The following is a 27,070-nucleotide window of genomic DNA, read 5'->3' on the forward strand; positions in this document are numbered from 1 at the left end:
TGAATCTCCTCTACTCTATTCAATCTCTTCACAGCAGAGTTCTTCCAAGTTTCTAAGTATTTTGGCTCTTTATTCCTAAATCCACTCACTCCTTTCTTACAGGGTTTTTGAGGAGGTGAGGTTGCTTGGATTGTTTATTTGAGTAGGGGACAAAAAATTGACACTGTATGCAAGCTCAGAGGAAATATTACTGCAAAGAACAGCCTTGCCACTTTGGGCCAGACTTCAACACCTGCTCTTTTGTTTTTGTTAAGAGACAAAAATGAGTCATCTGCTTTAGTGTAATCCTCTTTACTTACAAAGAACATATTCAACATCCTGTTTCCCTTAACTCTATGGAAATAAATAGCAGCAAGCAGTTTTTCTTCTCAGAAATTCAAAAGAAGCTAGCTGGCTTCTTCCCAGGGCCCCAGTAAGGATTTCTCACTGCTGCTTTTTGCTGACAGGTAGTTTGCTAAAAAATCTCCTAATGCTCCTGTGTTTACAACTAGTCCCATGGAAACCTTTCAGGACATGCAGCTTAATGTCTCATTAGGCTCTGCCAAGTGGCCAGTTGCTTTTGGCAGTCTTTTTCATTTGTCCAGTTCCCCCTTTCTCTTAATTTTTCCCTCTTGTTAGCCTGAAAGCTTAACCTAGTACACCTACAAAGATTTGTTCAGGTCTGTGACTGATAGCAGGAATTAATAGAGTGCATTATAACACTAATATTATTTCCAGTAGCATTTTATTCTAATCTTTATGAATGCAAAATTTGATAATAAATTCTATTGAAGAGAGTTCCACAACTATTAAAGTACTTCTAATAAAAGTATCATCATTAATAACTACATCTATGTCTCCTTCTATATGTAGACCTAGGAATCATATATAAAATGAAATTAATTTATTTTGATTTTGCCCTTTTGAGGTTCTTCAGATTAACCACACTAAGCAAATGTAAGAATGAACTTTTCTCCTGGCAATACACAGATATAATCAAAACACCTACCTAGTTTATACTTCTCCTCATTTAAACTTGCTTGTTTTTAAAAGAAGGAGTCAACATAATTTTCCTTGCATAACCTGTTGTGATCTATGACCTTCCAAACTCTCATGGAATGAAGAAACAGACTAACCAGTTAGCAACCTACATAAATGCCTCAGCTAAAACTGGGTATTCTGTCTCGACACACTCATTTCCTACGTCTTTTGGATGCACTTGTGTAAGAAAATATATTTTCTTAGTATATGTATTTCATTTGAGAAAGAGAGGCCCAAATCCCTCTTGAGCAAGGAGAAAATTTTCATAGCCTAGTTGTACATCTTTGAATAGCTGATTTGGTTTTATTTGTTTCTGTTCCAAACTTGGTAACCAGAAAAAGAGAAGCCAAAATTCAACTCTTTATCTGTTTTCACCCTACAGATTTTTTCAGTAGTAATTTTAAAAACCCAAACAAATGAGAAATACTGAGGAAAAGGCTATACTGCCAAAGTATCTGGCAGTACAATACGTAAGAAAATGATATAGCTCTATAGTTTCTAAAGAAGGACAACTTTAAGAGACTGAAGAAATTATCGTACTATGTTCTTCAATGCTCCTTCAGGTTGGATGGCTTTAAGATGAAACTGATAAACTTATGGAAGGGAAGGTCTTCAAAGGAAACCAGATCATCAGTTTTTCTCTTACAACATACTTGCCTCATGCATCAAGGTTTCCAGTGGCTGCATGTGGCTTTTACAAAGAAAAGTTTTCCTTCATGGATAACTTGGCTTCTGGGGTTTTTCTCTACCTTCCTCCTCATATTTTGCCCTCAGAATTGGCTAGAACTAGAACTAAAAGGAAGAAAGTGTTCATTCTGTACAACTATTACTTCACTCTCTTGAAAGCCCAGCTGGTGTGCCAAACTTTAATGCTGATCATGATGTGAGGCAGAGAAGGAATAGGACTGGCCAATGCTTATGACAGCTGGGCTTTTGCCTGCCAACAATGCACATGTATTAGTCCACCTTTGAGCTGTCTTTTGAAGCAAATCAGTAGCTCCAGAGTCTACATATCACGCCCATACTGAGAGCGTGCCATGTTCTACGGCGTTCAACAACAAAACACACATGCACATGCACCAAAATACAACTTAGAACCTTAGAACCATGTGGGCCCAAAAAAAGACGACTTGGGTCAAGTATACCTGCTAAGGTCGTGGTCGGCTTACTATAAAAGCTGTGGATATAAAACAGCTAGGATTAAATCCTGGGATAAATGCCTGCAGACATCTCTGAGAGTGATGAACCTTTCAATCTCATGTTCCTGATCATATGAAAATTATTCATGGAAACATCCTAAAAATGCACTTTTTTTGAGATTTCTGTATTAGAACTGTTTAACTCATCCCCTGCAAAAGATTACTCTTTCCAACAGGATATCAAATACGTCATTGGCACTACTTCATATTTTTCATTATAGGGAATAAGTATGACTTGAACGGTGCTAATACAGGAATTAATAAGATGCTTATTATTAGGAAATGACAGTATTATAAATACGACCTCAATTTCACACAATTATAGAAAAGATTAACTCTCAATATAGGAGTTTTGATTAATGAGTCAAAATGAGGGTTATTTATATAGTCAACAAGAAGTCAGTCCCACAGAAGTAAATCAGTGCACAAAAGTGAACACTGCCAAACTTGGAACAAACAAGTTGCTCTTTGGAGGTGCCTGACTGCAGAGGGAGCCTTGACACAAGATCTAGTGTGCTAACTAGGCATATATCCCTTGAGAGGTTCATTCAGCAAGGAACCTGAATTTTAGATTGGATGAGATGCAGAAAAAGTTAGGCTAAAATAAATGCCTGAGTTATCCTCAGTAAAACTAGCTCCTCAGTTGATATAAGCAGTCACAGCTATATCGATTTCAAAAGAGCTAGAGCAATATAACAAGTTAAGATTCTGGCCCTATGAATAGCTCCTTTGACTTCAGTGGGATCACAGTCTAAGAATAAGCACATATAGACTTGTAAGATATTTGCTAAGCAACAGACAAGAAGCCACAAAGAAAAAGTGCTATCAAAGGTTCACAACTTTTAAATATAAAATGTATAATCCTGCAGAAACCTGCACACATTAATAACATTATGCAATTGAGTACTTTAATTAGAGGTATGAATATTTCTTCAACTCTCTGCATCTACCATTGGTGTTCCCTTGCCCATATTAAAATATGCAGATATAAGAAAGTATTCTTTTTATTCCTTTGTTTGGTATTCAAGAATACATTATTTTTCAAGTATATTAATTTTCCTATGATAAACATGTTCCATAAACCCTACTAAATATACCAAAAGCCATTACTGTCTTTTATAAAAGGAACAGCTTAAAAATGCAACTGTCCTTACAATATACAGCAATATAGCTCTAACTGGAATCCATATATTGCCTACATTCATTAACACAATCGACGTAAGTGAACTTTCTTGTTCTTATTAGGGTTACCATAGAAATGAGCTTAGAGCTATTACATGAATTGTTACTGCTATTAAATAGTCTACTTCAGTTTCATTTGTGTGTTTTTAAGAATCTTTGAATATTCAGGAGAATAAAACTACCTTGATATTAAAATTAAAATTAGAAAGGTTATTTTTTGAAACAAACATAAGCTTATCTAATAAAATGAAGCAATAAGTTGTGTGGCACCCACACACTGCATAAGCAGAGCATTCTCTACAGTCTCATGTTTTTATGCTTGTGTACGCTATTCTTTCAGACAGGCAAATGGTGCACAGCTGACTGTATAATGAAATGCTATATATAAATATGAAAATTCCAATAAAGGAATGATATTAACCTTCAAAGTTAGGCAGGCACTTTACACTTATAATACCATGCTTTCAAACACTTTTACATAAATGTGCAATCGTGCATTATTTCTTCATTTCTCAAGAGACTTATAGTGTATTACATGAGAAAATAAGATTTTAAGTCATCTTTTTAAGCTACATAAGCTCTTTCTAGTGTGTAATTATAAGAATACGTAAAAAAGAATGTACACTTGCATTTTAAATTTATCAGCTGAACCAATGCACACACAGACACAGGTACTAGTACATGAGTGCATTTTATGTGTGACTGTGCATGGGGAGGAAGGATATGTCTGTCAATGATGGCAAACATATGATATGTCAACATCAGTGATTGCGTGTTTCTAGATTAGAAGTAACAATTCTTTAAAACAACTAGCTGAACTACAGTACAGGGGTTATCTCATCAGCAACTGTTTAACCTTATGAAGGACATAACTAGAAGCTGCGTGGTTTCTAATCCCATCTGTATGAGCTTTGTGAGTGACCTCACTGTAATCCTGCGAGGAAACAGAAATGTTTCCTATTAATAGGAAAGCTTTGGATGAATATTCTATCCACAGTGTGGTGTCATTCAACTGGAAACAGTTCATGGGACAAAACCTTTGAGCCGCTACAAAACTGTCAGGCAACCTGTCAAGCTTTTCTGTAACATGATCTATGAACAAATCCTCTTGTATCCATTCTCAAAAAAGACTGAATGACTACTTTAGATATGAAAGATGTAGGGACAATATATGTTCTCTTCAATTTCCTTATTTAGTGAATCTAGGTGATACTTCTTTTTTATATAAATAAGGAAAACAGAGGGTCAGATTGAAAGGTCATAGATGGGCTCTTGGTGAGTTCTGGGTATAAAATATGAGAGGGGCCTAACAAACCTTTTGGGAGAAAATGACAGCTCACAGTTTTTCATCTTGTGAACTAACAGCTGAAATTTCACTGAGAAAGGTATTGGTAGAAAGATTTGTAAGTCTTTAGAGGAAAACGAAAGAAAAGAAGGATGAAAGATCAAAACCTAGAGTACATATCTAATATTTTATGCAATACAAGACTGTTCTAAAAAAACACTTTGCTGTTTCTAAACCTCCAGTACTTAGGAACTCTTTAAATTTATTTGACAAATGAATATATTCATCTTCTGTTTATTCTTACACGTTTGCAAATTTTATCCTCCTCTTCAAATAGAGCTTTGGGGTTTGGTACCCCTAAGAATGTTCCCAATTCCTTCAGGTTTGTTTCACAAGCAGGATAATGCCATAAGAGTAACGCTTGGGAAATCATCTGCTAATATGCTGTATTATTCCTTTCAAGGGCCAAGCTCTCTCAGATGAGCAATATTTCACTATCCTGCTTCAGCCTTCCTTATAAACATTTTCTAAATACTGAGGGGTCAAGGGATGCCAGGCAGGAGGTTCTTCATGTTCTCCTTTTCGATGTTTCATTGAGTTTTTTCGAATCATGAAATAAAATAAATGATACTTATTTGATACTAATTTGATACTATTTTCTTTCAATGCACAAGATGAATAACTTTGAAGGTATAAGGTGAGAGAAAGTCTATCTGCTGTTTCTTGCTTTCTCAGAAGTAAGGAAGGAAGAAGAGAAGTTCAGGTAGGAGTTAAAGTATAAAAAGATGTTCAAAAAACCTTAGATAAAGTACATCTTAACAGACAGCAGTCTTTCTGCTTCTTACCCATTTACATAATAGATCCTAAATTCAAGTGAACCTCTCAGCAAGACCTGGGGACTACTCTGAACAGCTGAAGGCAAATCTTTGTCCAATGGGCAAAAAATTAGGAAAGGAATTGGAAGGAAATTTTCTACATCTGTGGGAAAATGTAGACAGTCCTGCTATATAATGCAAAAAGCTTACTCTTGCTCAAGCAAGTAGCTGGACTGATGCCATGCTACATTCAATCTGCAATCAGCAATAATCAAATTTAGCCAAGCATTCAGGTCAGAAGGCAAAACAGGATGATGTTCTGAATTTTTAGCTACCCACAAAATCCTGTGAATACTTCAAAAACTTATATGATTACCTCAACAGCCTGATAAAATCCATTACTAAAAGATCACAAGAACTGGACAGCAAGGTTCTCCTTCTCTTGGGAAAAACAGACTGAGATAAACAATAATGATGAATAGCTATTAACATCGTTTTCCATTTTTGTTTATCTTCTTGTTATATTTCTTGTCTCAGGGTAGGTCATGTCCATAATGAAGGTAGCACCTAAAAAGTCAAACATTCCTGTGTTTCAAGTGTGATGAAAGAAATGGAAAGCTCATCAGTCTAAATGGGTGGGTTTAGCAGTAGATGCTTCAGAATTCTTGTCAATGATAGATGGCCTTCTATTAGTGTGTTATTTATACAATTTATTTGCAGCACTTCATTCCAAAATATGTGCTGCCTACAAAACCAACTTCTGCTGACCTAGATAAAGGAGAACATTATATGGAGTGTTATCAAAAACTTACATTTGATATGACTGGCATTGATGTGCAGCAAGGGAATAGAAATAAATGCCATTTGCACAAACATTTACAATTACAAAAATTTACAATTTACAATCCAATTTACATGCAGTACGTAAACATTTATGTACTCTAGGTATTGTTTTATATCTCATTTATAATATATAGAAATACATAGTTCTATCATTTTGAAACTAAACAAGAGACATTTCCAAATGAGCGACAACTAAATTTCTCTAGCTATAGTCAAGGAAAATCAGTGATCAGCACTGACACATAGATCTCTGAAAATTTTAAGAGAGCCTCCAAGTATTTCTATTTTGCTCTTCCAAAGAAAGTAATTTATATTTATGTTGTATTTATGAGTCAGCTTGTATAAGCTTTCATACAACCTTAGAGATACTTCCTAAGACATCAGGAAAATAAAACTTCGGAAAGTTTCTAAAAACTTTTCCTATGACAACACGTTTCAAAATCCCTAAAGACTACATTAAAAAAACCCACTATTTTTCAAATATCTAGGAGTGTAATGATAGAAAACAGACTCCTCCTCCTAAATCTGTACTCAGGTAGTTCAGATTTGTTTTAAACATGTCAAAAACATCATCTGATCAACATGAGAACTAAAATCAAAGAATTGCTGCATATCACTACAGTACAATGGTGCACCACACTGTCCTTAGAGAATTAAATACGGAGGCAAATTCAAATGAAATATTAATCAGTTGAAAAATACTGTGGTTTAAAGTAACTTGCATCTGTATTTTGCAAGCAATAGTGATATATGAGCACTTGCCCTTTGGGGGAGAATATGCTTAATAATATTCATGTGAATAAAAAAATAAAAAAACTATAGTAATATACATCTTTCTCTTTAGCATCAGTTCAAAGCTAAGCCTGGCCATGAATATGCTATAATTCCAGGGAAAGAAACTGGTAAATGAGCTACCACCTAATACTTTTAAAGCATTCATAAATTCATTGTAGATCTTCAGTTAAAAAAAAATTATTTATATAGTCAGAGTGCCAGTACACTAAGAAAAATTAATTCATTAGAGAAAGACTTGGCTTGCTTTATTTTCTTAAAATTTAGATCATGTTACTAGCCAAAAAATGTCATTTCCTAAAATTATCAAGATCAGATTCTTCAAGGGAAAAATACAGTATGTGACAACTATTCATCTGATTTAAAAGAATAAAATTAAATAGGATGAATATCAATATATGTTGTCTGAATCATGCTGTTTACATACAGCACTAAACACAAATCTGAGTTTAATCTCATCTAAGTTTAATCAGTTGTTAAACTGAGAAGAACAAATATTTCAGCCAAATTTTCCAAAGAAGCTATACCGATTTACACTACCAAAGAATAAGGTGACTTTCTATATGAGTATTTACTGAAGAGCTTCAACAGTACCATGGTTTTAAAGACAAAATTACTCATATCAATAGAGCTAGAATTTTGCTTAGAATTAAAAAAAATGATGAAAAGGCAGACAAAACAAAACAAATCATAAAACACTTTGCATAGGGCTGTTTCCTACTGTATCTTTCAATGAGTACTTACAACAAGACTGTAGTAACAGTTGCAAATAATAAGAGCATTGAATAGCTTCCAAGTTTGAGATGGTACACTATGATTCTCTGTCATCATTTTACTTACCACTATTTTTGCGGTATTATTGTGAGAGTATTTGAGAGAGTTACATTCCTCTAGAAAGACAACTCAGCTTTCTGCAATTTAGTTCTGTGATTTCTGTAATTTTTAACAGGGAAAAGAAATAGGCTTTCTTCCTCTTTTCTTCCATAAAAGTCCAGGCAATAAAAAAGTATGTTTAGAGGTAGATCTAAATTGTTCATACAGGACAAAGGGTAGGTGTGATTGTTAATCAAAGCTCTCAATCTATTGAAAAGTTTAAGTCACTACAATAATCTTAAAGTCACTGATACCTCTCTCCGTCGAGAAGCCCAACAGGTTTGTTTGATTTTCCAAACAACGGCAGCTACCAGCAATAAGGATAAGAAACAACTGCAATTAAAAAGAAAAAAAAAAGTAATTGTAACATAATGCTCTGAAAAAAATCATGTTTTTAGAGTACCATAAGTAAACAAAATATATTTCAGTATAGTAAAAAGCACATAAATAGAGAAGAACTGAACTTTGTCAGGATGACAGAGAGCTGTCAACCCTCCAGATCAAAGTCAAAAGTGGATGCACACCTCTGAGGCTGTGATTATCTCCACATAATGCTATTACTGTCTCCATAATACCCACAACAGTCTCAAATGCATTTTCCAAGTTTAGCAGATGGAAAAAGAGGGTGAATGATAGCAAGAAATTATAGCAATTTATATTTCTCTCCTGTTCACTCTGAATAACTGTATGGGGAGCAAGAATGATAAGTAGTCTGCGAGTATAATCAGTCTGAGGAACCAGGTTGCCACGTGACAATAGGTGTTTCATCAAATTAATTATTTCTATAGTGAATCACTCAGCAAGAACATCACCATGTTACAGACCCAAACAGGTAGCAGAAAAAAAATAGCAAAATGATTAGACTTCTGCAGTTCACAATGGGCGCATATGTGTTCTCCCTTGCTCCAGTAATTTCAGATTTGTAACATTTAGTCCACCAAAATTAGGCAAAAAAGATCGCTGGCCTTTCTACCTCTTTAACTGAATTTCTGGATGCTAACAAAAATACAAGCTGGCACCTAATGTAAGTGGCCAGCACATTTTTTTTAACTGATTTGGAGAGTTTTTATAAAAATATAAGGATTTTCTCACTCTATGAAGAACTTAGCATTAACTTAGCACATCTGCTATGCACAGCATTTGCAATTAATAAAACCTTGTATCTATTAAACTATACTAATCATCCTTAAATTTTTTAACCAAAAGCTTCAAAATGTATTCTTTATTTATTTATTTATTCTTTTTTTAATATGGGAAATACAAAGAACTCCCTTAAGTAATACAACTGAGTGGAGTGTTGTACATAATGCAAAGTGTAATCATTACCCATACAGTAACACCATTGATTCCCCTTATTGTGCTGTAAACAGAACTGAAATTATGGCCTATAAGATACATCTCCAGAAGCAGCAGCTCATCTCATTCAATATTTATCCATAATATGGAGTCTATTAGAAACTAGTTTATGGCAACTGTAGTATAATGTCACTATTAAGGTAACGTGGTTGACAGAAACTGGAATGAAAGCATCCGATCATTTTGTGGTCTGCAAGCACCAGGGAATCACCTGTACCATTGCTCGGTTATACAACAACTGTTGCTCGGAGTATGCACAAAACTCAGGCTCCACAACAAAAGTTTTACTTGACAAGTACAGTGAAATAAATTTTTATCAGTATCTTCTTCACTTAGTAGGAGCTTTTTAGATTCCTGTTATCTATCACCTCTTTGAGTACCCTCGAAAAAGCATGCCATAGCGACACCAACTTTGAAAGACTAAAGTTCCATATATCAAAAATGCTTTGGATAAATCTAAAATGCTTTGGATACAAAAAGCTCAATTACATGATTAAAATTAATAGCTTGTTTATTACTTAACAAACTTAACTCTAGCTGTTTAGCAACAGGAAGGCTGATTGTCTCGAATCTGAAGTAAAAACATGGTTAAAGGTTCTGTTTCTAAATCTGACCTTTTTTTAATGGCCATTAGTAACTACTAGCACTTTTTTCCAGAAATTTTTAATGCTCTTTAGGACTTAAGGATTTTTATGGAAAGGAAGATATGTTCCCCCTCTCTCTCCTTCTAAAATCACTTTTTAAGAAATGTGCTTTTACTGCTTTTTGGCACAGATCCTTCAAAGAAAAAAAGTAGCTGGAATTTTGACTGGTTCTGCTCAATAGATCAGAACAGTTCAGCACACCTGAGAATCATACTGCCAATCATATGCTCGTACATACCGTACGAGCTAGTTGTAATATCTAGCCAGTAACTGCCATGGATGCTTAGGAGCAAGATAACATCAGAGTACTGATATGTTGCTATATATTAGCATGTTGTGCATGAAATAAGGGTAGGCTATCTCACTTTTCTTCACTATAGTCCTTCCAAATGATAAAGTTGGGAAACGTTGGCAACTCTGTTTAGAATGACAAAGCTCCTGGAATTTGTAAAGGCTGAACACATTTGAGAGCTGGACAGAGGAAACAGAGAGGCTTGTACTGTGCAACAGTCTCCTTACGGCCAGCAACTGAACCCCTTTACAGAAAAAAAACCCCTCTCTGCCTTCATTAACTTCTTGAATTATTTTCTGGCTGCAAAACTTCTGCCAAAATTCCTACTTTGCTCTGTACGTTAATGGAGGTGGGTCAGACATCTACTTTTCCTGTCACTAGGAACATGTTGTTATTTAATGTGCAAAGTCAAGATCAAAAACAAGCATTCCAAAAACAGACCCATAAAATAATATAAATCATTTGGAAATTACAGTGGTGATAATGCCTACTTTTATGAACACTTTTATATATCTTTTGCTGGCTAGAAAAAAAGATACATGAAATGCTTGACCATTCTCCTCTATTTTCTACACAAGCAATCATTTTTTTCATGAAAAACTACATGGAAAAATCCCCCAAAACATGCTAATGAAGTAAAGAAAGATGTGGAAAATAAGTTTTGTCAGACTAACCTGGTTTCAGACTGTTGTGATATAATAGCCCTGGTTTATTTAAGGTGATAAAAACTAAAGCAGACTGCAAAGGATCTCACGATACTGAGACTAGGCAACAAAATATGAGGATGAAATTCAGTGCCAGTGAACTGAAAACAATATGGACAGGAAAAAAAAATCACTAACCATATATACAGAATGATCTAAATTCTAACTTCTAAATCAGCAATCACCACTCAAGAAAAGAGTCTTGAAGTCATTGTAGATAGTTCCTTGAACAAAACAGCTCTGTTTAGTGGCAGTCACAACAGCAAATAGAATGTTAGGAGAGATTAGAAACAGAATAAAGAAGAAAACCGAAAACAACAGGATGTCAGTGCATAAATCCACAGCATGTCTGTATCTGGAAGGGCCCACCATCTCATCTCAAAAGGACAAGTTGAATTAAATAGGTATAAAGGAGTAGAATTGAGATGATTAGGGGAAGAGTTGTAGAAATACACTTTTCCGTTTTGAAACTACGGGGAGCTGAAGGGAGACATGATGAAGACATAACATCATAGGAATGAGTGCATAGGAAATAGCTTGTCCATAGTGGAAAAACGATGAAATATGTCTAGTGTGGATGTCAGGTCTTCAGCATCAGCTCTGCAGATCTTCTCCTATTTGTTCACATTGCTTACCAATGGACACAGCATAATCAACCAAAGGTTACTTTTATAGAGGTATTTGGGTATATAGGGATCTCACTGAATGCATATTGGTATATGTGCACATATTTTAAAAGCTCCTCCTGTCCTTTCTGAAAATGGAAGCTGAGCCATCAAGGAAACTACTACTTAGTTACTTAGATCTTGCTATGCTGTGTGAGACTATGGTTAAATATCTCTATAGACCCACAAACAAACAATGCCCTTTGATTTCAGTATTTTTGCCATCAGTATGAAAACGTACTCTTCATTAGACAGTAACTGAAACAATGATCCTTACATTGTATTAAAACATTAATTAATTCTCTTTCCTGCTAAGTATGATTTTTTTTAATATGAACCAAAAATAATAATAATCATCAGTAAAAAAAAAAAGAAACACTACAAACACTGTTGAAAAAAGGGGGTTTTAATGTGGATACATGCAAATGAAGAAAATGAGTCTCATATGTAAGTTAATGTTTTTAAATTAACATTGCACAAGACTCCTAACAGACCACATATACTGTTTTTCTAAGAACTGTTTTTCTAATGACACATTATTATATTATTTGTTATCCTCTACTGGCAAATAGAGCATATTTTAATTGGTATTTTATAAAGCAAGCACAATACTGAAATAAAAGTAATTAACAATTTTTTTTTTCTGAAACCATGACTCTGAAAAGCAATTATTGTCACTGCAATTGACTTGTCCCACTGTTCTTGACAAGAATATTGTGCTCATGATTATGATGTGATTGATTCAGCCATCCTTACTTGTGTTAACTAATACACATGAAAGGCAGCTCCAAAGATTTCAGCAGCATTATCTGAAGCACAAAGCACTGTAAACAGAATATTAAGAATCTGATACATATGAAATACATATAAAATGTTGGATGTTTTTAATGATTAATTGAATTGCTCTGCACACAGGTTTTGCAAATATTCTTATAAATAGGAATATTTCAATGATTAGCAATCCTAAATTATTCTGGAAATGAAGTGTTATGGTTTCAAATTAGAAGTGTGTGAGGCTGAGAGGGAAAGCAGTCCTGGCTAGCAATGAAGTAGGACATACAACTTCCAGTCAATAGCTGTGCAGTGTTGGGGGTCACAGAAATAAATCTTTGCTGATTCTGAGAAGCTAAGACATTTCAGACAACTGTATTTGTTTCCTGGTTTAAAATAAGCTCTTGCTGTTACAGCCAGTGAAACATACCACCTATTAAGGCACCATAACCATTTAAGTGGTTAAAGAACTCCCTTCTCTTATTTTTGATAATAGTGAGAATTACTCATGAAAAAAACTAGCAGTAGCTGTGGTGCCATGCACCTACTGCATCCCACATACCATTTTCTGGAACTGATCTGGAATAGTTGGTCAATCTTTCCTTCTTCACTGACACAGATTTTACTGTTTTCTCCTGCTTCAGCCTAGCTCCATCTCCTACTGTAATCCAGATTCTTCCTGCCCCTATTGTTTTAGTAAAGCAGTAACTCCTAAGCTCCCACTTTCTACCTATTTCCCCATGAAAAAAGTAGCCTGAAGACTTAATTCATCTGTGAATTCCCTAATCCTAAAGCCCTACAAAGGGCTCATGCCCTTTCAACTGCAAAAGATCTAAAATTGAATTTAAAACTGCAAGTATCATGAAAATTCTTTCAAATGCAAACTTGCATTTATTTATCTATTTGTCTCTCAAGTGGAATTCATAAAAATTAAGCAACAACCTTCAAGTTCATTTGAAGTTCATTACATGAACAATTCTTATCCAGACGTACAAGTGCTTATAATGTTATTTTTGGAAGTAAGCCTGAAAACAGGTATTTTCCATAAATAAAGCTTAGACGTATGTTAATTCCCCATGAAAATCATAGAAAAAACATGAAAGTCATATAAAGCCATGAAAGTCATATAAATTGTTCCTAAAACTCACTTCTCAAATGTCTGCAACTACTAACTCCATAAGAACAGAACAACAGTGGAAAAGACATACATATGACCTTCTGCTACTCTGGTTCTCTCAGGTCGATCCTTGTTTGGTAAGGATGCAAGGTAAGGAAGCTCATTGTTAGATCTGCGGAACAGCATTTGCAGAGACGTAATTCATAAAACTACTGAACATGGTTTTAAAAGAAAGGTTTACAAACATTACACCTTAGCTCCTGGCTGTAAAAAATATACACAAATATGGGGAATCAGCAGAAAGCACTGTTCTTCAATATACTTTTTAAATATGGCAATAGAAAATGTGCATTCCCTTTCTGCAGTTCACACAGCAAAATAATTGCTACGAGCAGCTCTGCTGGTATAGAGAACACTAGAATACATAAAGTTATTCTAAAGTGAGGAAAGGCTGACAGTTCAGGTATATATAAAGCTGACAATATAGAATTCCACATCTTCCACAGAGTAGATGTATATGAAGTTGAAAATTTATTTTCATCTTATACTACTTATTGACTATGGCAAAAAGATTATAAAGGAACTCCTCAGCAGAGATGTTATTCTCTCATCTTATAAAGAAAAGTACCTGGAACTGTAACTTATTTTAAAGAAAACAGCCTTACAAAGATCTCACACAGCCTAGCATTAAAGATCTCATATAACTGCATCATTAGACTGTCCACTACAGGAGATATGCTCAGACATGCATAACAATTCTTAAGTGATTTTTTTCATAAATGGAGAAGAGTGTGCTTACATTTCATAACTTTGATAAAACAATGACAGAGGAAGAATATATGTGGAAAAATTATGAAGCTTAAAAAGAGTCCCTTCTCTAAAACACAGAGATTATTTTGGTCTTCTGCAATTAGCACAGACAGTTCTGAGCAAGTGATACCGCTCTTTTGCAGCTGGCCAGGATACAATCTTAATTCATGATTGGTTATAAGCGACAGTTATCTCATCCATGAGGTGGGATTGATGGAATGTAGGTTTTCTGTGCCAACTATCCTCCCTGGAATTGCACGGGACTCCACAAATACCTGGAAAAATTAAGATCAATAGTGGAAAAGGCTTTAAATAATACTACCTAAATATAGCAGATATTATCATGAAGCAACTCTAGAATTGGTTCTAGAAAACATTTACTCCTGATTTACAAAAGGGAGCATATTGCTCTTGCACAGTCCATTAATGTTTTAAAAATGTTTTAAAATTTCTGCTATGAGGAGTCAGAAACTTAGGTCTGCAAGCTCTTTTCAATATCAGGTATAGAAGATACAAAAGTAGATTTCATGCCACCCTTGACACAACTATGAAATTCTTAGAACTCTGCATCTTTTCTGTAAATCCATGACATACTAGAATCACTAGTACTCTAGTGGTTGTGGTATCTCAAATCCCTTAGCAGTATCTGATCCAAGCATCACTTCTTTTAGTCTATGACCTTTTCAAGTAATCAAGGCAAAGGCCCTTAAAGAAACCATATCCCTCAACAGGAAATTTCTATCCTTCAGCTGAGATTTCCCAGCCCCCTGTTGGCAGCAGTCACTACCTGTATGGGTATATGCTCAATCCTCTGAAATGCAATGTCAAACAATTTATTCCAACTCCACTCAGGTAGCATTAGCTTTTAGGCACTTATGGAACTGCTCAAACCTGATAGTGATCACAAGATGATATTGCTGGTCCTCTAAAACTGAATTCTGCACAATTCCCCCCCCCCCCTTAGGATTTCTTATTAACTAACCAAGAAATCAGTAAGGAAATGCGTATTTCACACTCACTACTACTTCTCCCAGATAAATGTGGATGATCCCAATGGACACTATTTTCTAAAAGATCCCGGAAGTTGCACTGCAGCCACTTGTACCACATATGCATGACTACTACGACTCCACTAAAAAAAAATATACATTCATCTGTGTGAAATATATGTGAATATATCATACCTATACCTGTATTTCCAAGTGTACCTCTGAGAGAAGAATGGAAGAATAGAATCTGATAATTTGTTTTTGGCACTTAAACAGCAATATGAATGAACAAAAAAAAATCCAAGAAAAATATGTAAATTGCCTTTAATCAAATATCTATACCTAGAAGACCTGATTAAAATGCAAACAGTTTTCTCTAATTTTTTTTAGCTATAATTTGTCCAGGAAGCTTATGGTACAAAACTTGGGAACCAGGACTGGATATTAAGAGGACTGGAGGTAAAGAAATAATGGAGAATATAAGTTCTCTGTTTTAGAGTCTTTGATAGCTTTTTGCACTAATTGGGGCAGCACTGTATATGTATTCAGGGACTGATTCACCCAGATACGCATACTTGGTACCACAGTGAGTATCCATATAAAACACAAATTATAAACAAAGGATTGGATGCACAAGCTGAGACTCTCCACTCTGGGACAGCTGTTTTGCATACAGAATGTAATGTCTCTTGGAAGCACTTGTAATAAAAGATGCATGTTATCTGTAGGTGGCCGCTTGGCTATAGGAAATGCTTTTGATGAGAGAAGCCTCGCTGTTTTGAGACTGGTGTTGGCAGTGCAAAGATACAGCACTCCAAAGGAGCCAAAATACATATCGCGGACAAATTAAAACCCTGTGCCATAGAGTTTTCCGAGAGGTTTCCTTAGGACCACTGGATGCTATTCTGGCACCAAATATTTGGACTAGTCTACGAAAGCTAAGAGAAAGACATGGAAAAAAGGGCCTTAGAAATGGAATACTGCAAAAGCATACTCTGTAAGAAAGCTCTAAAGGAGTGCATTTAATATAACTACTAAAAATGTAACTGAAATCATTTTACTGAGGAAAAGAATAAAAGTAAAACAATACATTAAGAAATCAAAAATGCTTTTAATAAAGCTTTGCAATTTAAGTACTGAATGCATAACTGACAACGGTGCATGAAATATTAATGGCAACAAACGCATTTTATATAAAATATATTTTACTTTAAGTCAGCAACACCAATGAAATATCACCAGTATACTACATAATAATTAATTAATAAGAACAGCAACTGCACCCTTGTGGGGACTGCATATAATATATATATAGAATACAGAAAAGCCCTAATCTTTTACTTCCCCAAGCATAAAATACTAGAATTGCTTAAAATTATCTCTGACAACTGCCCCAACAAAGCCAAGGTTTATCGGTTTTTTTGTGCAATGAAACACCAAAACCCTTCTTAAATACAAGGAAGAAAGAAATGTGTCTGAGCAGGGAACTTGTTACTTGTAAGAAGATGACTATGAAAAATAAGATACTGGTATTTTTTTCAAATATGTACCTAGACCTAAATCTTATAGAGAATTTAGAATTGCATATCTCTATTAAACAAAATAATTATTAAACAATTAATAGCACATATAAACTACATAACAAATATCTATTGCACATACATAATTTTTTTCTTAGCTATATAAATGATTCCTGTATATATTCATAAATATTAACTATGTCAGCAGCCATATTAGAAATAATATAGTAAAGTATAAATGAATGGTCTATTATACAAACAGCCTTCACATGCAACTAAGAAGGGAAAATGAATATAGTGCAAGTCAGAAAGTTATTTCAAAGACTAACATGCAACGTTCTATCTGTCATTTAAAGGACCCTGTAATATATTACGCAATAAAACTCTAGATGTGACCTTGAACTCTCAGCTGTTCTTCCTTTCACCCCTTTGAAACTGTTAACAAAGAATTACAATCAGAGAGGTTTAATTTAACTGAAATTAATCTCCAAGGAATAAATAGAACATCACATCCATACAGTGTGATTATGTTTCTTTCACTCATAGAAAATACTTTTATATTTCATATAATTTTATGGGTTTGCCCTTCATGGATGAAATATCCTATATTTTTTCCAACAACTGGTGTTTTATATAAAAAAATCACACCTAAGAAAAAGAAAAAAAAACTATGTCCATTACGTTTGAAGACAAATTATGAAGTAGAGAATTTTGCATATTTGCAATAAATTTCAAGAAGAACTAGCAATGGAATAAACTGTTTATATTTAAAAATAGATGTGCTTTCACTTCAGAATTTGCAATGATTCTGCTGATTTATACTAATTACTTGAGACTTTAAATTAAGGAGAAAAAAATCTAATTTATTCTAATTACAGCCAATTAGTGTATTTGGGGAAAAAGCACTGCCAACCAAAGCTACATTTCAGTAGCCTCCCAAACTAAAAATTCACCTTCTTTCAATAACACTTTTTTCATTCTTTTCTCATCCTTTTCTTTCACTGCACTACTTCTCTTGTGCAGATGCTATCATTTGCTAACATCATGAAACATATTTAAACAGCCACAAACCCATGCTTATTTAATGAAAGTATTGTTTAGGGTGTTAAACTGGTATATCATCATGAAGTTCTACAAATTGTTAATGGACTCTTATGTTCATTATGTAAGATTTCCAAGAGCTTTTATAAAGAAGCAAACATATTTGAAGCTATAAGTGTAAAGTTATAGCTCACACTATTATAACCCCTATTATCAAGAAAGTCTGCTTAAGGTAAAGCAAGGCTCTTAGATTTCCAGGCTAAAAAAGGATCATTATTTTTTTATATACAGACAACTAAACTTCAGAACCTGACATTTAGAATTTTGGCACAAGATGTGAGGAAAGCAATGTGATTTTGAAACCATATTTTCCTAAATCATGATAAAAATATTGAAAACACATAGAAAACAATTATCCTATAGAGTGTATTTGGGATGCATACATAGACTAAATTCAAACATTAAAATATAAACAAATTATTTAACAATTTCTTTATGTATGAGTTTCACTGTAAAGTTTCCATAATTTTGCTTGCTGTTGATAAAATGACCTCTCCAACCCCACAAAACCCAACAACCAAATAATACACAAAAAAATACAACAAAATCTTCCATGCAAAATTCTTCATTTGGTACAGGGAAATTTTACTGGAATATTTTTATCTTTTAAAAAGGTCATTAACTGAATTTCTTTGAATCCAGATTTCTCCTTTCAATAGTAAATGATTAGTTTTAATATTTTAATATATGTGAAATCCACAATAGTTCATAGAATCATAGAATCAGTAAGGTTGGAAGGGACCTTTGGAGATCATCTAGTCCAACCTCCCTGCTCAGCAGGGTCACCTAGAGCATGTTAGACAGGGTTGCATCCAGGCTAGCATGCACTCTAGCACTCTCTTTCCATGGCTTATTACAATCAAATACAAGGTCTCTCAATATTTTTCTACTGCCATAAACAGGTTGCTCATTTCTTTAATGTCACTCATTTCACAGCATGCCATACTGACTGTGTCTGCAAAGACAGACAAGCAAACCACTTGAGAAAGCAGATTGTCATTTGCTATAACAGCTAGAACTCTCCTGTTTCTTACTTCTTTTATTTTCATTTTTTTTTTTTCATCAGCCCTTCTTCCACCTTCCTATATACTTACATCTGGAAACAAACTTCTGCAGTTAGCTTTGCAACTGGCACATGCACCTATCATAAGAAGGCAGAATGGGTTCTCTTTTGAATTTAAATGACAAAGCGAAATTTCAAGTCTATTTATTATAGATGAAAACCTGCTGTAGGTCTTTTGTTTAAAATATGGTGGACTGAAGTTTCATTAAAAAAGTGACCAGGATTAAGCATTCTAAGAGACAAATAGCTCAGAGCTCCAACATTGTTTTTAGTCTGAAAATATAATTTGCTAATCAGATTTAACAAAATACAATATAAAATGTAGGGAATCAAAACATTAACATAGTATGAATTATCTATGATGCTTCTTATGAAACAAAATACAAAGCATCTGTAAAAAGACATATCCCTGCAAGGAGAACTTTACAGAACTGTCTCAGTGTAGGGGAGTCTTCTCTTCAAAAAGACTTCAGAAAAGACACACTTTCTTCAGCATTCTGGAAAAATGTATTTGGTATACCACCTTCAGAGGCCTCTAGGTTGAACATACAGCTTTGATTCCAATGAGATTTCATAAAATGAGCAGAGATGACAGAATGCTTTTTGGAATGCTAGGTTACAGGACCATGAAGACTGAACAGTGGAATTGAAGATTAGTAGTTTATTTTCTTTTTCTTTTTTAGAAAAAAGAGATTTTTTTAAAAAATCCTGTAATTGTCACACAAACCTTATTGATACGGCATTGCAACTAAATTCAAGCATCATACTACTAGAGAAAAATAATGAACACACATTATGGAATAGAGAGCTTTATTTACAAACTGTTCTATCTAGTAACTTAGTATATGCATGTATCTTTTTTTCATTTTGCACAAAGTTACTTTAATACTATGCATTAAGCTTTAATTTAGCTGTCATCAGCATTTACTCCTTTTAGTCTCTATGTCAAATTAACAAACTTGTTAGCTCTGAGGGCATTTCTGAACAGTCAATCTCATGCTCAAACTCTCTCATTCAACTACAGGAATCCACAATCCACAAAAGGCAGAACTTCAAATCTATTCTCGATTCCCTCTGCAGTTAAACCAATTGCAGAACTTATTTCAGTTTATTTACTGTTATTTATGGTGTTAGCAAAAATTGGGATTAAATGCTTCACCACGAAGAATGAACAACTCTCATAGTCTGTATTTGATATATACATGATATCAGAAATGCAAAATTTTAAATGTGTCTACTTAAAGGAAGAAAAAGCCTAAACCTGCTGTATATAAAGTATAGAGGCCACCTCCAGATATCAAGCAGAGCAAGCAACCTATACTTTAAGAAACACAATATATTGAACCCAAAAAACAGCAAGTACTAGTACACTCAAATGCACTTCCAAATGACTCAAAGGTTGAACAAAGAAAGAAAAACAGGGAGGAAATAATGGAAAATTGTTCTAGCAACCAAAGGACTAAATGACTCATGTGATGTTATAAACGAGCAACCAATCCAGTGGTACTGGGGAATCTCCTTTGCCTGCAGGCTAATAACAAATGGTTATCTTCTCAGGAAGTAAGAATAAATCAAATAACTCTACAGAAATGAAAAAAATTTCCTGATGATTCATAGAAAGGAAGAGACAAATCTATATTCCATAATTCAAAACACAAACATTTTAAGAAAAAAATACCCTCAAAACGCCCACTACAGATGTAGGAGTGGAATTCAAACAACTACTTGCTTTTAAGTGAGATGAAAACTGTTTAATGCTTCCATAAGGAAAAATCAATTTTTTTTTACCCTCAAATGTAAAGCTCACTTTGCCAAGATAACTTGATTTTCATGCTACCTGTAAATATTTTAATTTTGATTTTTTTGATCAGACCTTTGTATTTTTTGAGAATCCAGTCATGGTAGATATGGTCTGATTTTGAAAGATTGCACTTTTGTCTTTTTATGGTGATCAATATTCCATCTCATAAAGCTATGCAGGCAAAATTTTGCATTAATTGATCATACTTGTTTTTAACAAAAGCACCTGCTCCCCCCACCCCAAAGAAGGCTAGTAAAGAGAACTTGTGTTACGGAATTTGCTCGTTGCACATTTATGCAAAGAATGGCAGATTCAGGAACACAAGCTCTGATACAACCCTCTGAAATGCACCCATCAACTCCATCGTGTGAAACATAATTGAGGCATAATCGCTATGACTTTTTGACACACACAGTGATCCAGATAAGGCTGGTAAATCTTGTTCTTCCGTAACTGCTGTTTCCTATTCTAACTCATACTGTTAATCCTTGTCCTAACCTAAATCCCCCTCCCTTCCATTTGCAATATTTTTAATATTCTTTTCTCTCACTTGTAGTGCACACAGTCCAAAAGACTGTACCTGCAACCCCAAAGGATCATGTTTTTACTAGAATTTCTAAAAAGTAAAAAATAAGTATTTTTGAACTTTTTAAGTATCTATGCTTCTTAATGCTACTTCATTCATCACAAATTGAAAATTCTGTAATTCATAATATTACAGAAAAGTGTTATAAAAAAGGCTAAAGCACACCATGCTAGCCAGTCATAAATACTGCCATTTGGCAGCTTCACATTGAGAGTTAAGCAACAAAAGAAGGAATCATTCTGAGAGCAAAAAGAGGATGTAGGCTGACAGCAAGTGCCCAATTAGTTAGTGGCTAGTTGTATGCATTTGAAATAGACTTTAGAAAGAATATTTATGACAGCAGCATTGGATATAAAAACCTATCACAAAAATGGTAATAGTTAACCATTGTGTCCTGCATCAATTTCATGCCTGCAGGAATAGAAGACAAGACTACATTTCTTATCAGAAATCCTGTTTCAGATTCTTAATATAAAAAAAAGTTTCCAAGAATAAAGATAGTTATTTTTTAACAGTCTCAAATATCTTAGCTGGTTTGATGCAGAAAAAAGAACTCAATTGGCACATCTACTTATAATCAATTATAAATAATAAGAATGATAATTAACACTTTCTGTTAACAATACTTTGCATGTTCAAAGTGCTGTAAAAATATGTGGTATGTTGCTGCTATCTAATGTACTGTAAAACTGAGCAATATAACTAAAACAGTGTGCCTTCTAATCCATGCCTTGTATTCATATGTCTGATGCGAATGGAACGAAAAGTAAATAATAAACAGACTGAAAATTTTGCTGCAATCCACCCTGAGTCAGTATCAGAAGCAAGATTAGAATTTAAGAGTTTCTTGGCTCCCAGTTCTGGAATTAGTCAAGTAAAATATGAATAATAGAAACTAATAAATATTGAGCTTGTCAATTTTTACACGATAAAATATGATATAAAGAAAAAGTAAATAATGTCTTCAGAAACTAAGAATGCTTCATATGAAACATCTAAAATTTCTTGACTCAGCTACAATATATTCATTTAAGATTTACAAACACAGAAAACTACTTCATAACTTAACACTGTAGAACAAAACTCAGCCTTTAGCTTATTAAGTGTTTTAGAGGTCAGAGTAATGTAGGAATAGACTTTATATAACTGTGGGGACTGAATTTCTGCAGTATAAAAAGAAAGATAATTCGCATTTGCTGCTTGTGAAATTTTCAAATGAGACTTTACTGCTTCAAAGTAGGTGGAAAAAAAGTCACTTCTTCATTTGCGAGGGCTAAAAGTATTCAAAGCACCAACTATAAAGCAACACAGATGCCACAGTTTCTATAAGACTATTAGAAATCTATCACTACCCTTACCCTTCTGTGTTTCTACTTTTAGAGAAAAGGTCACTGAACCTACAGATACAATGAAACAATCCAATATAAAAAGGATGAAAGTAAACAGTGTTTTTCAGTATCATGAATATCATTATGTGGCTAATACCTATCTCCCTGTAACCTTGAGATGCTCAGCCAGACCTATAGTTCCCACACAAAACACTCTCAGAAGATGGGCAGGGGCTGAACTGCCCCTTGGCAGTGTCAGTCCTATGGAGGCCTGCTCACACCTAACCACCCAGAAACGTTGCCAGAAAAAAGTTTTTCCTTTTTATCTACTGTTTGATACTCTAGGAGCAACAGTATCTACATAGAAAGCAAAATCAAGCAAAAGAGAACAGAAATCTCTTTTCTCGGAGATGAACACTCTAATTAAAAGGCTGTTGTCTGTTCAGACAGGTCTGTTTTGTCACCCACGTACTTGCACATAGATAAAAGATTTTGTTTATACCCTAATACAGAACATAGCTCAAAGACATTTCAGAGAAGTTCTAGAAAGTACAATTCAGTTCTTAAAAGTACCCTTTTTGCTATTATTTTAATTTACTACTTGCTTACACTTTCAGTATTGTGAATACCGAAAAGCGACTCCTAATTAAACTGGTTACCAAGTGATATTCAGCTTTGGAATACCATAGGTGTCACACATTAAACTCTAAAAGAGAAAAGTTTCTGAAAGATATTTCAACTTTTTTCATTCATTTGTAGGAGTTTACCATACAACTGTACATAAAGATTTGAAAATATATTTTGATCAAGATTGTATTTATCACTGTAACCATCAAAAAGAAGACTCAAACCTTAGCTGAATTCGTGTCTGCCTTTGGAGGATGCCTTGCCACTAGATTTCATAGTCTATTGTACCTTGCTGGGATTACTGCAATGCTCTAGTCACAACATTTTCTGTTTTCTTTAGAAATACCTATGTATCTACATACATTACTTATTTCTGCAACTGGATTCCTAAGGTTGTTTTTAAATGTTATGCTGCAGACAGCTGCAAGCCCCTCTTCTTGAGCTGACGGTCTGCTGAAAGCTTTCGTAGGACAATTATTTTGGGGCTTCACTAGCTGGCAGGTGTAGTCTTTCTTTCAGTAAGGGGTGTAACATTGGCCTTGGTTTCCGCTTAGCTTAGAATACAGGTGAAGCGATCACTGTTTTCACCAGGATCACAGGGAGCTTGCATCTGCCTGGAACAACCCATACCAGACACATACCAGGAAAGCTAATGCAATACATCTACAGAGATGGCTTCACTCCATAATTTTAAGCAATTGTTCACCTTTTTGAAGCCTAGATTACACTAGATTTAAGGAGCTGGAGATGACATTGGTTTGATGGAACAGAATTAGCATGGATTGTGTCAGAAGGCAGAAAAAGCAATTTACCTGAAGAAGGTGACAAAGAACTGCACAAGATCCATGATAGTATTGTGCTGTGAGAAGGCAATCTGCAAATAAAATAAAAGTAAATTACAACATTTTCAGAATCAACAATTGCTTTTAGACTGAGGTTTAATGGCTCTATGGATGATCAATTTCAAGTCTAGTGTGCACACATCTTCATTTACCATAAAGCGAGACGAGTAAGTAATGTCTGTCTTTGTGTTAAAATACAAACAATGGAATATGGTCTTACTACTGCAGTAAAGTTAATAGAAATATCTACATAAAATTTGTGTTCAACATAATTCCAACATTCAAAATATTTATAAACTGTATTGATATAAACCTTTTTTATAATCTCCTCATATTGAGACAAGATTTTAAAAAAGACAAGCAAAAGTATTTTGTACTTAATATATTTAAAATATTTTAATTGTATAATTTTAAAGTGAATGCATGCATTAAAAGTTGGACAAATCTTGTGCATAACAAAACTATTTCAAATCACATTACTTTAAAGTAAAAAAAAAATAGATTACATTTTTAAAATCTCACCAGAACATGCATTAGCTCAACTCTTTACTATAATTTTTCACAAAGATGTAATTATTATCTCCAAGACAGCATACACACACAGACACACACTCATGCTTGCATGGAACAGAACCTATAATTACTTTTAAACTAATGTTAAGGATTGTATTTAAGTTATTTCTTTAATTTTCCTAAGTCCTTGTCTTGTTCAATGTTCATAAAGTATAATTATCAAAGATATACAGAATTTTCTACTTTGAAATGCATGAGGTGTTTATCTAACTATATTTCTAGTCTATCCAAATAATTGTTGTTTTTATAGATCTTTGTGGATTTAAGATCTGATCGTGACTAGTCATTATACCCAATCACTCTGATTCCCTTTCACAATTTATTTGTGAACTTTAGAAATGATAACTCATGATACTCAGGAATTCTTTTTTTTTTAGGGGAAAATGTAAATAATAATATAAATAATGTAAACTTAAGTTTTGCAATAGTGTTACTGTGCCTTATGCCAGCTAAACACGGCCAAACCACAGGTCAGAATATTACTTAGTCTAAGCAAGCAGAGCATGAAAGTTGCATCATTCCAGGAATAAGCACGGGGGGTACCATCATGCAAATACATCTCTACAATGTAGTTTCTGTTTTCTCTTTACTATGTTACTATTGCAGTAACATAAGTAATTCTAGAATTCAGAGCACAGGAAGCAGGTATTTCAAACTTCCCAGGCTATAACACCAAGAAAAGTACTAGATAAATTAATCTGAGCATAATTTAGTGTAGTAAACTCCTTGAGAGAGATAAACTCTCCACCCATTACCAGCAAAATCTCATTAAAGTGCTATCATCTATCTCCTTTCAAGAGAGAGATGGTGCACATGCCTGACAGAAATAGGTTGCTGTGTTTAGATCAGGGCCAAACCTACATTCTGGCCCGCGAGCCTGTAGAAAGAAAAGAAGTGGAAGCCTATGCAGGATGGAGCAGGAGAGAAAGAACTCTCTTGGACTCAGTATGCAAGTTTACATTCATTCAATGCAAGCAGAATTTTGAAATTCTCAAAAACTTAAAGTTACTGTCATGATGAATACTGTATCAAAATTAGAGAGAGTATAGTAAAAAACAAGAAAAATTGGGGAGAAATTACAGAGTGGGCTAAATTGGCAAAATATCTGCTAATACCAAAGTAACCTTTACAAAGAAAAGAATAAAACCTGACTAAAGATCTGAAGAGTTGTTTGGCCCAATATGAAGAACATCCTGGGTATAAACAGTTCTTTAAGAATAGCTTAAGTGAAAAATAAAACAATCAAACTGCACTTTAAATGCAGGCAGGATTCCCTTCAAATAATATTTAGCATTCAAAATAACAGCTGGCTTTTCCAGAATATTTGTTACAAATACCATATTTCAGAAGATGAATTAATACAAAGAGATAAAACAGAAGGCATTTTCAACAGAATTCATCTTTAATGACACTACTAAGGTGTTTGGGTTGAAAAAACATTTATATATATTGCATTACCGTAATTATTTTAGTTTATGTTAATTAAACACAGAAAAATTTGTTCTACACAGGTTTTAACTTTTGACATAAAATAAAGATATTAGAGATGAACAGCTCTTTTGTTTATTTGTAGTTTGCAACACATTATGCCTAAGTAGCCCTCACATCTACTAAATGCCTAATAAGCCTGTGGGTGCCACAAATATTGCTTGCGTCTTCCCTTACAAATGAGGATCAAGACAAAGCCATAAGGTATAAATGATTCTGTTAGATACGAAATTTCAATTCTAAATCTTATCTCCATCATTTCCTGTAGAATAGAATTACCAAGTGGCATGCAGTAAATATTCATCTACGCCAGAAGCATCTCTGAGTGAATACACAGAATTTCCAGGATAAAATTAGCTCCCTAGAAAAAATGGGGAACAATTACATCTCTGCTTTAAACAGCCTAGCACCGAAGAATGGAAGTATGATTACTTACAGTACTGTAATAAATTACTCACTCACAATATGATTTCAGGTGTAGATGCTAATACTTGCATTTATCAGTATTAGGCTTTTAAAGGAGAAGTCAAAACAGATAAATATAAATATGGCAGATATAGATATGGCTATAGATACAGATATATTTAGCTAATTAACCTTTGTGACCTACTCCACTCTCTGAAGGAAGGTTACAGACAGCTATCTGTCATAAATGTTATTGAACAGTTTTCACATCCTTAAGCAAAACTACTAGAAAAACTCTCATCAATTAAAACAGTTCATTTCCTTGCTTAACTAGGGTTAAAAGCTTTCCATGGTGGAGACTCGTGGCTCAGTCACTGGT

The 27,070-nt window shown here is 34.1% G+C and overlaps 1 protein-coding gene across 9 annotated transcripts in view; it reads right to left on the reverse strand.

Moving 5' to 3' along the window:
- ATRNL1 (attractin like 1) overlaps positions 1-27,070 on the reverse strand; it is a 510,466-nt gene that overhangs the window by 225,249 nt on the left and 258,147 nt on the right. For 5 of the 9 annotated variants that reach the window (XM_062580018.1, XM_062580017.1, XM_062580020.1 and 2 more), the window contains exons 26-27: positions 24,196-24,257; positions 8,264-8,342 (exon numbers count right to left, since the gene is read on the reverse strand). In XM_062580018.1, the coding sequence (XP_062436002.1) occupies positions 8,264-8,342; positions 24,196-24,257 (141 nt within the window). Of the gene's footprint in view, positions 1-8,263; positions 8,343-12,060; positions 14,644-24,195; positions 24,258-27,070 lie in introns of those variants that run through there. The other 4 variants (XM_062580025.1, XM_062580022.1, XM_062580023.1 and 1 more) reach the window with 2 other exon arrangements.

This window comes from Rhea pennata, chromosome 7 (assembly GCF_028389875.1).
Source record: "Rhea pennata isolate bPtePen1 chromosome 7, bPtePen1.pri, whole genome shotgun sequence".
Taxonomy (NCBI): Eukaryota; Metazoa; Chordata; class Aves; order Rheiformes; family Rheidae; genus Rhea; species Rhea pennata.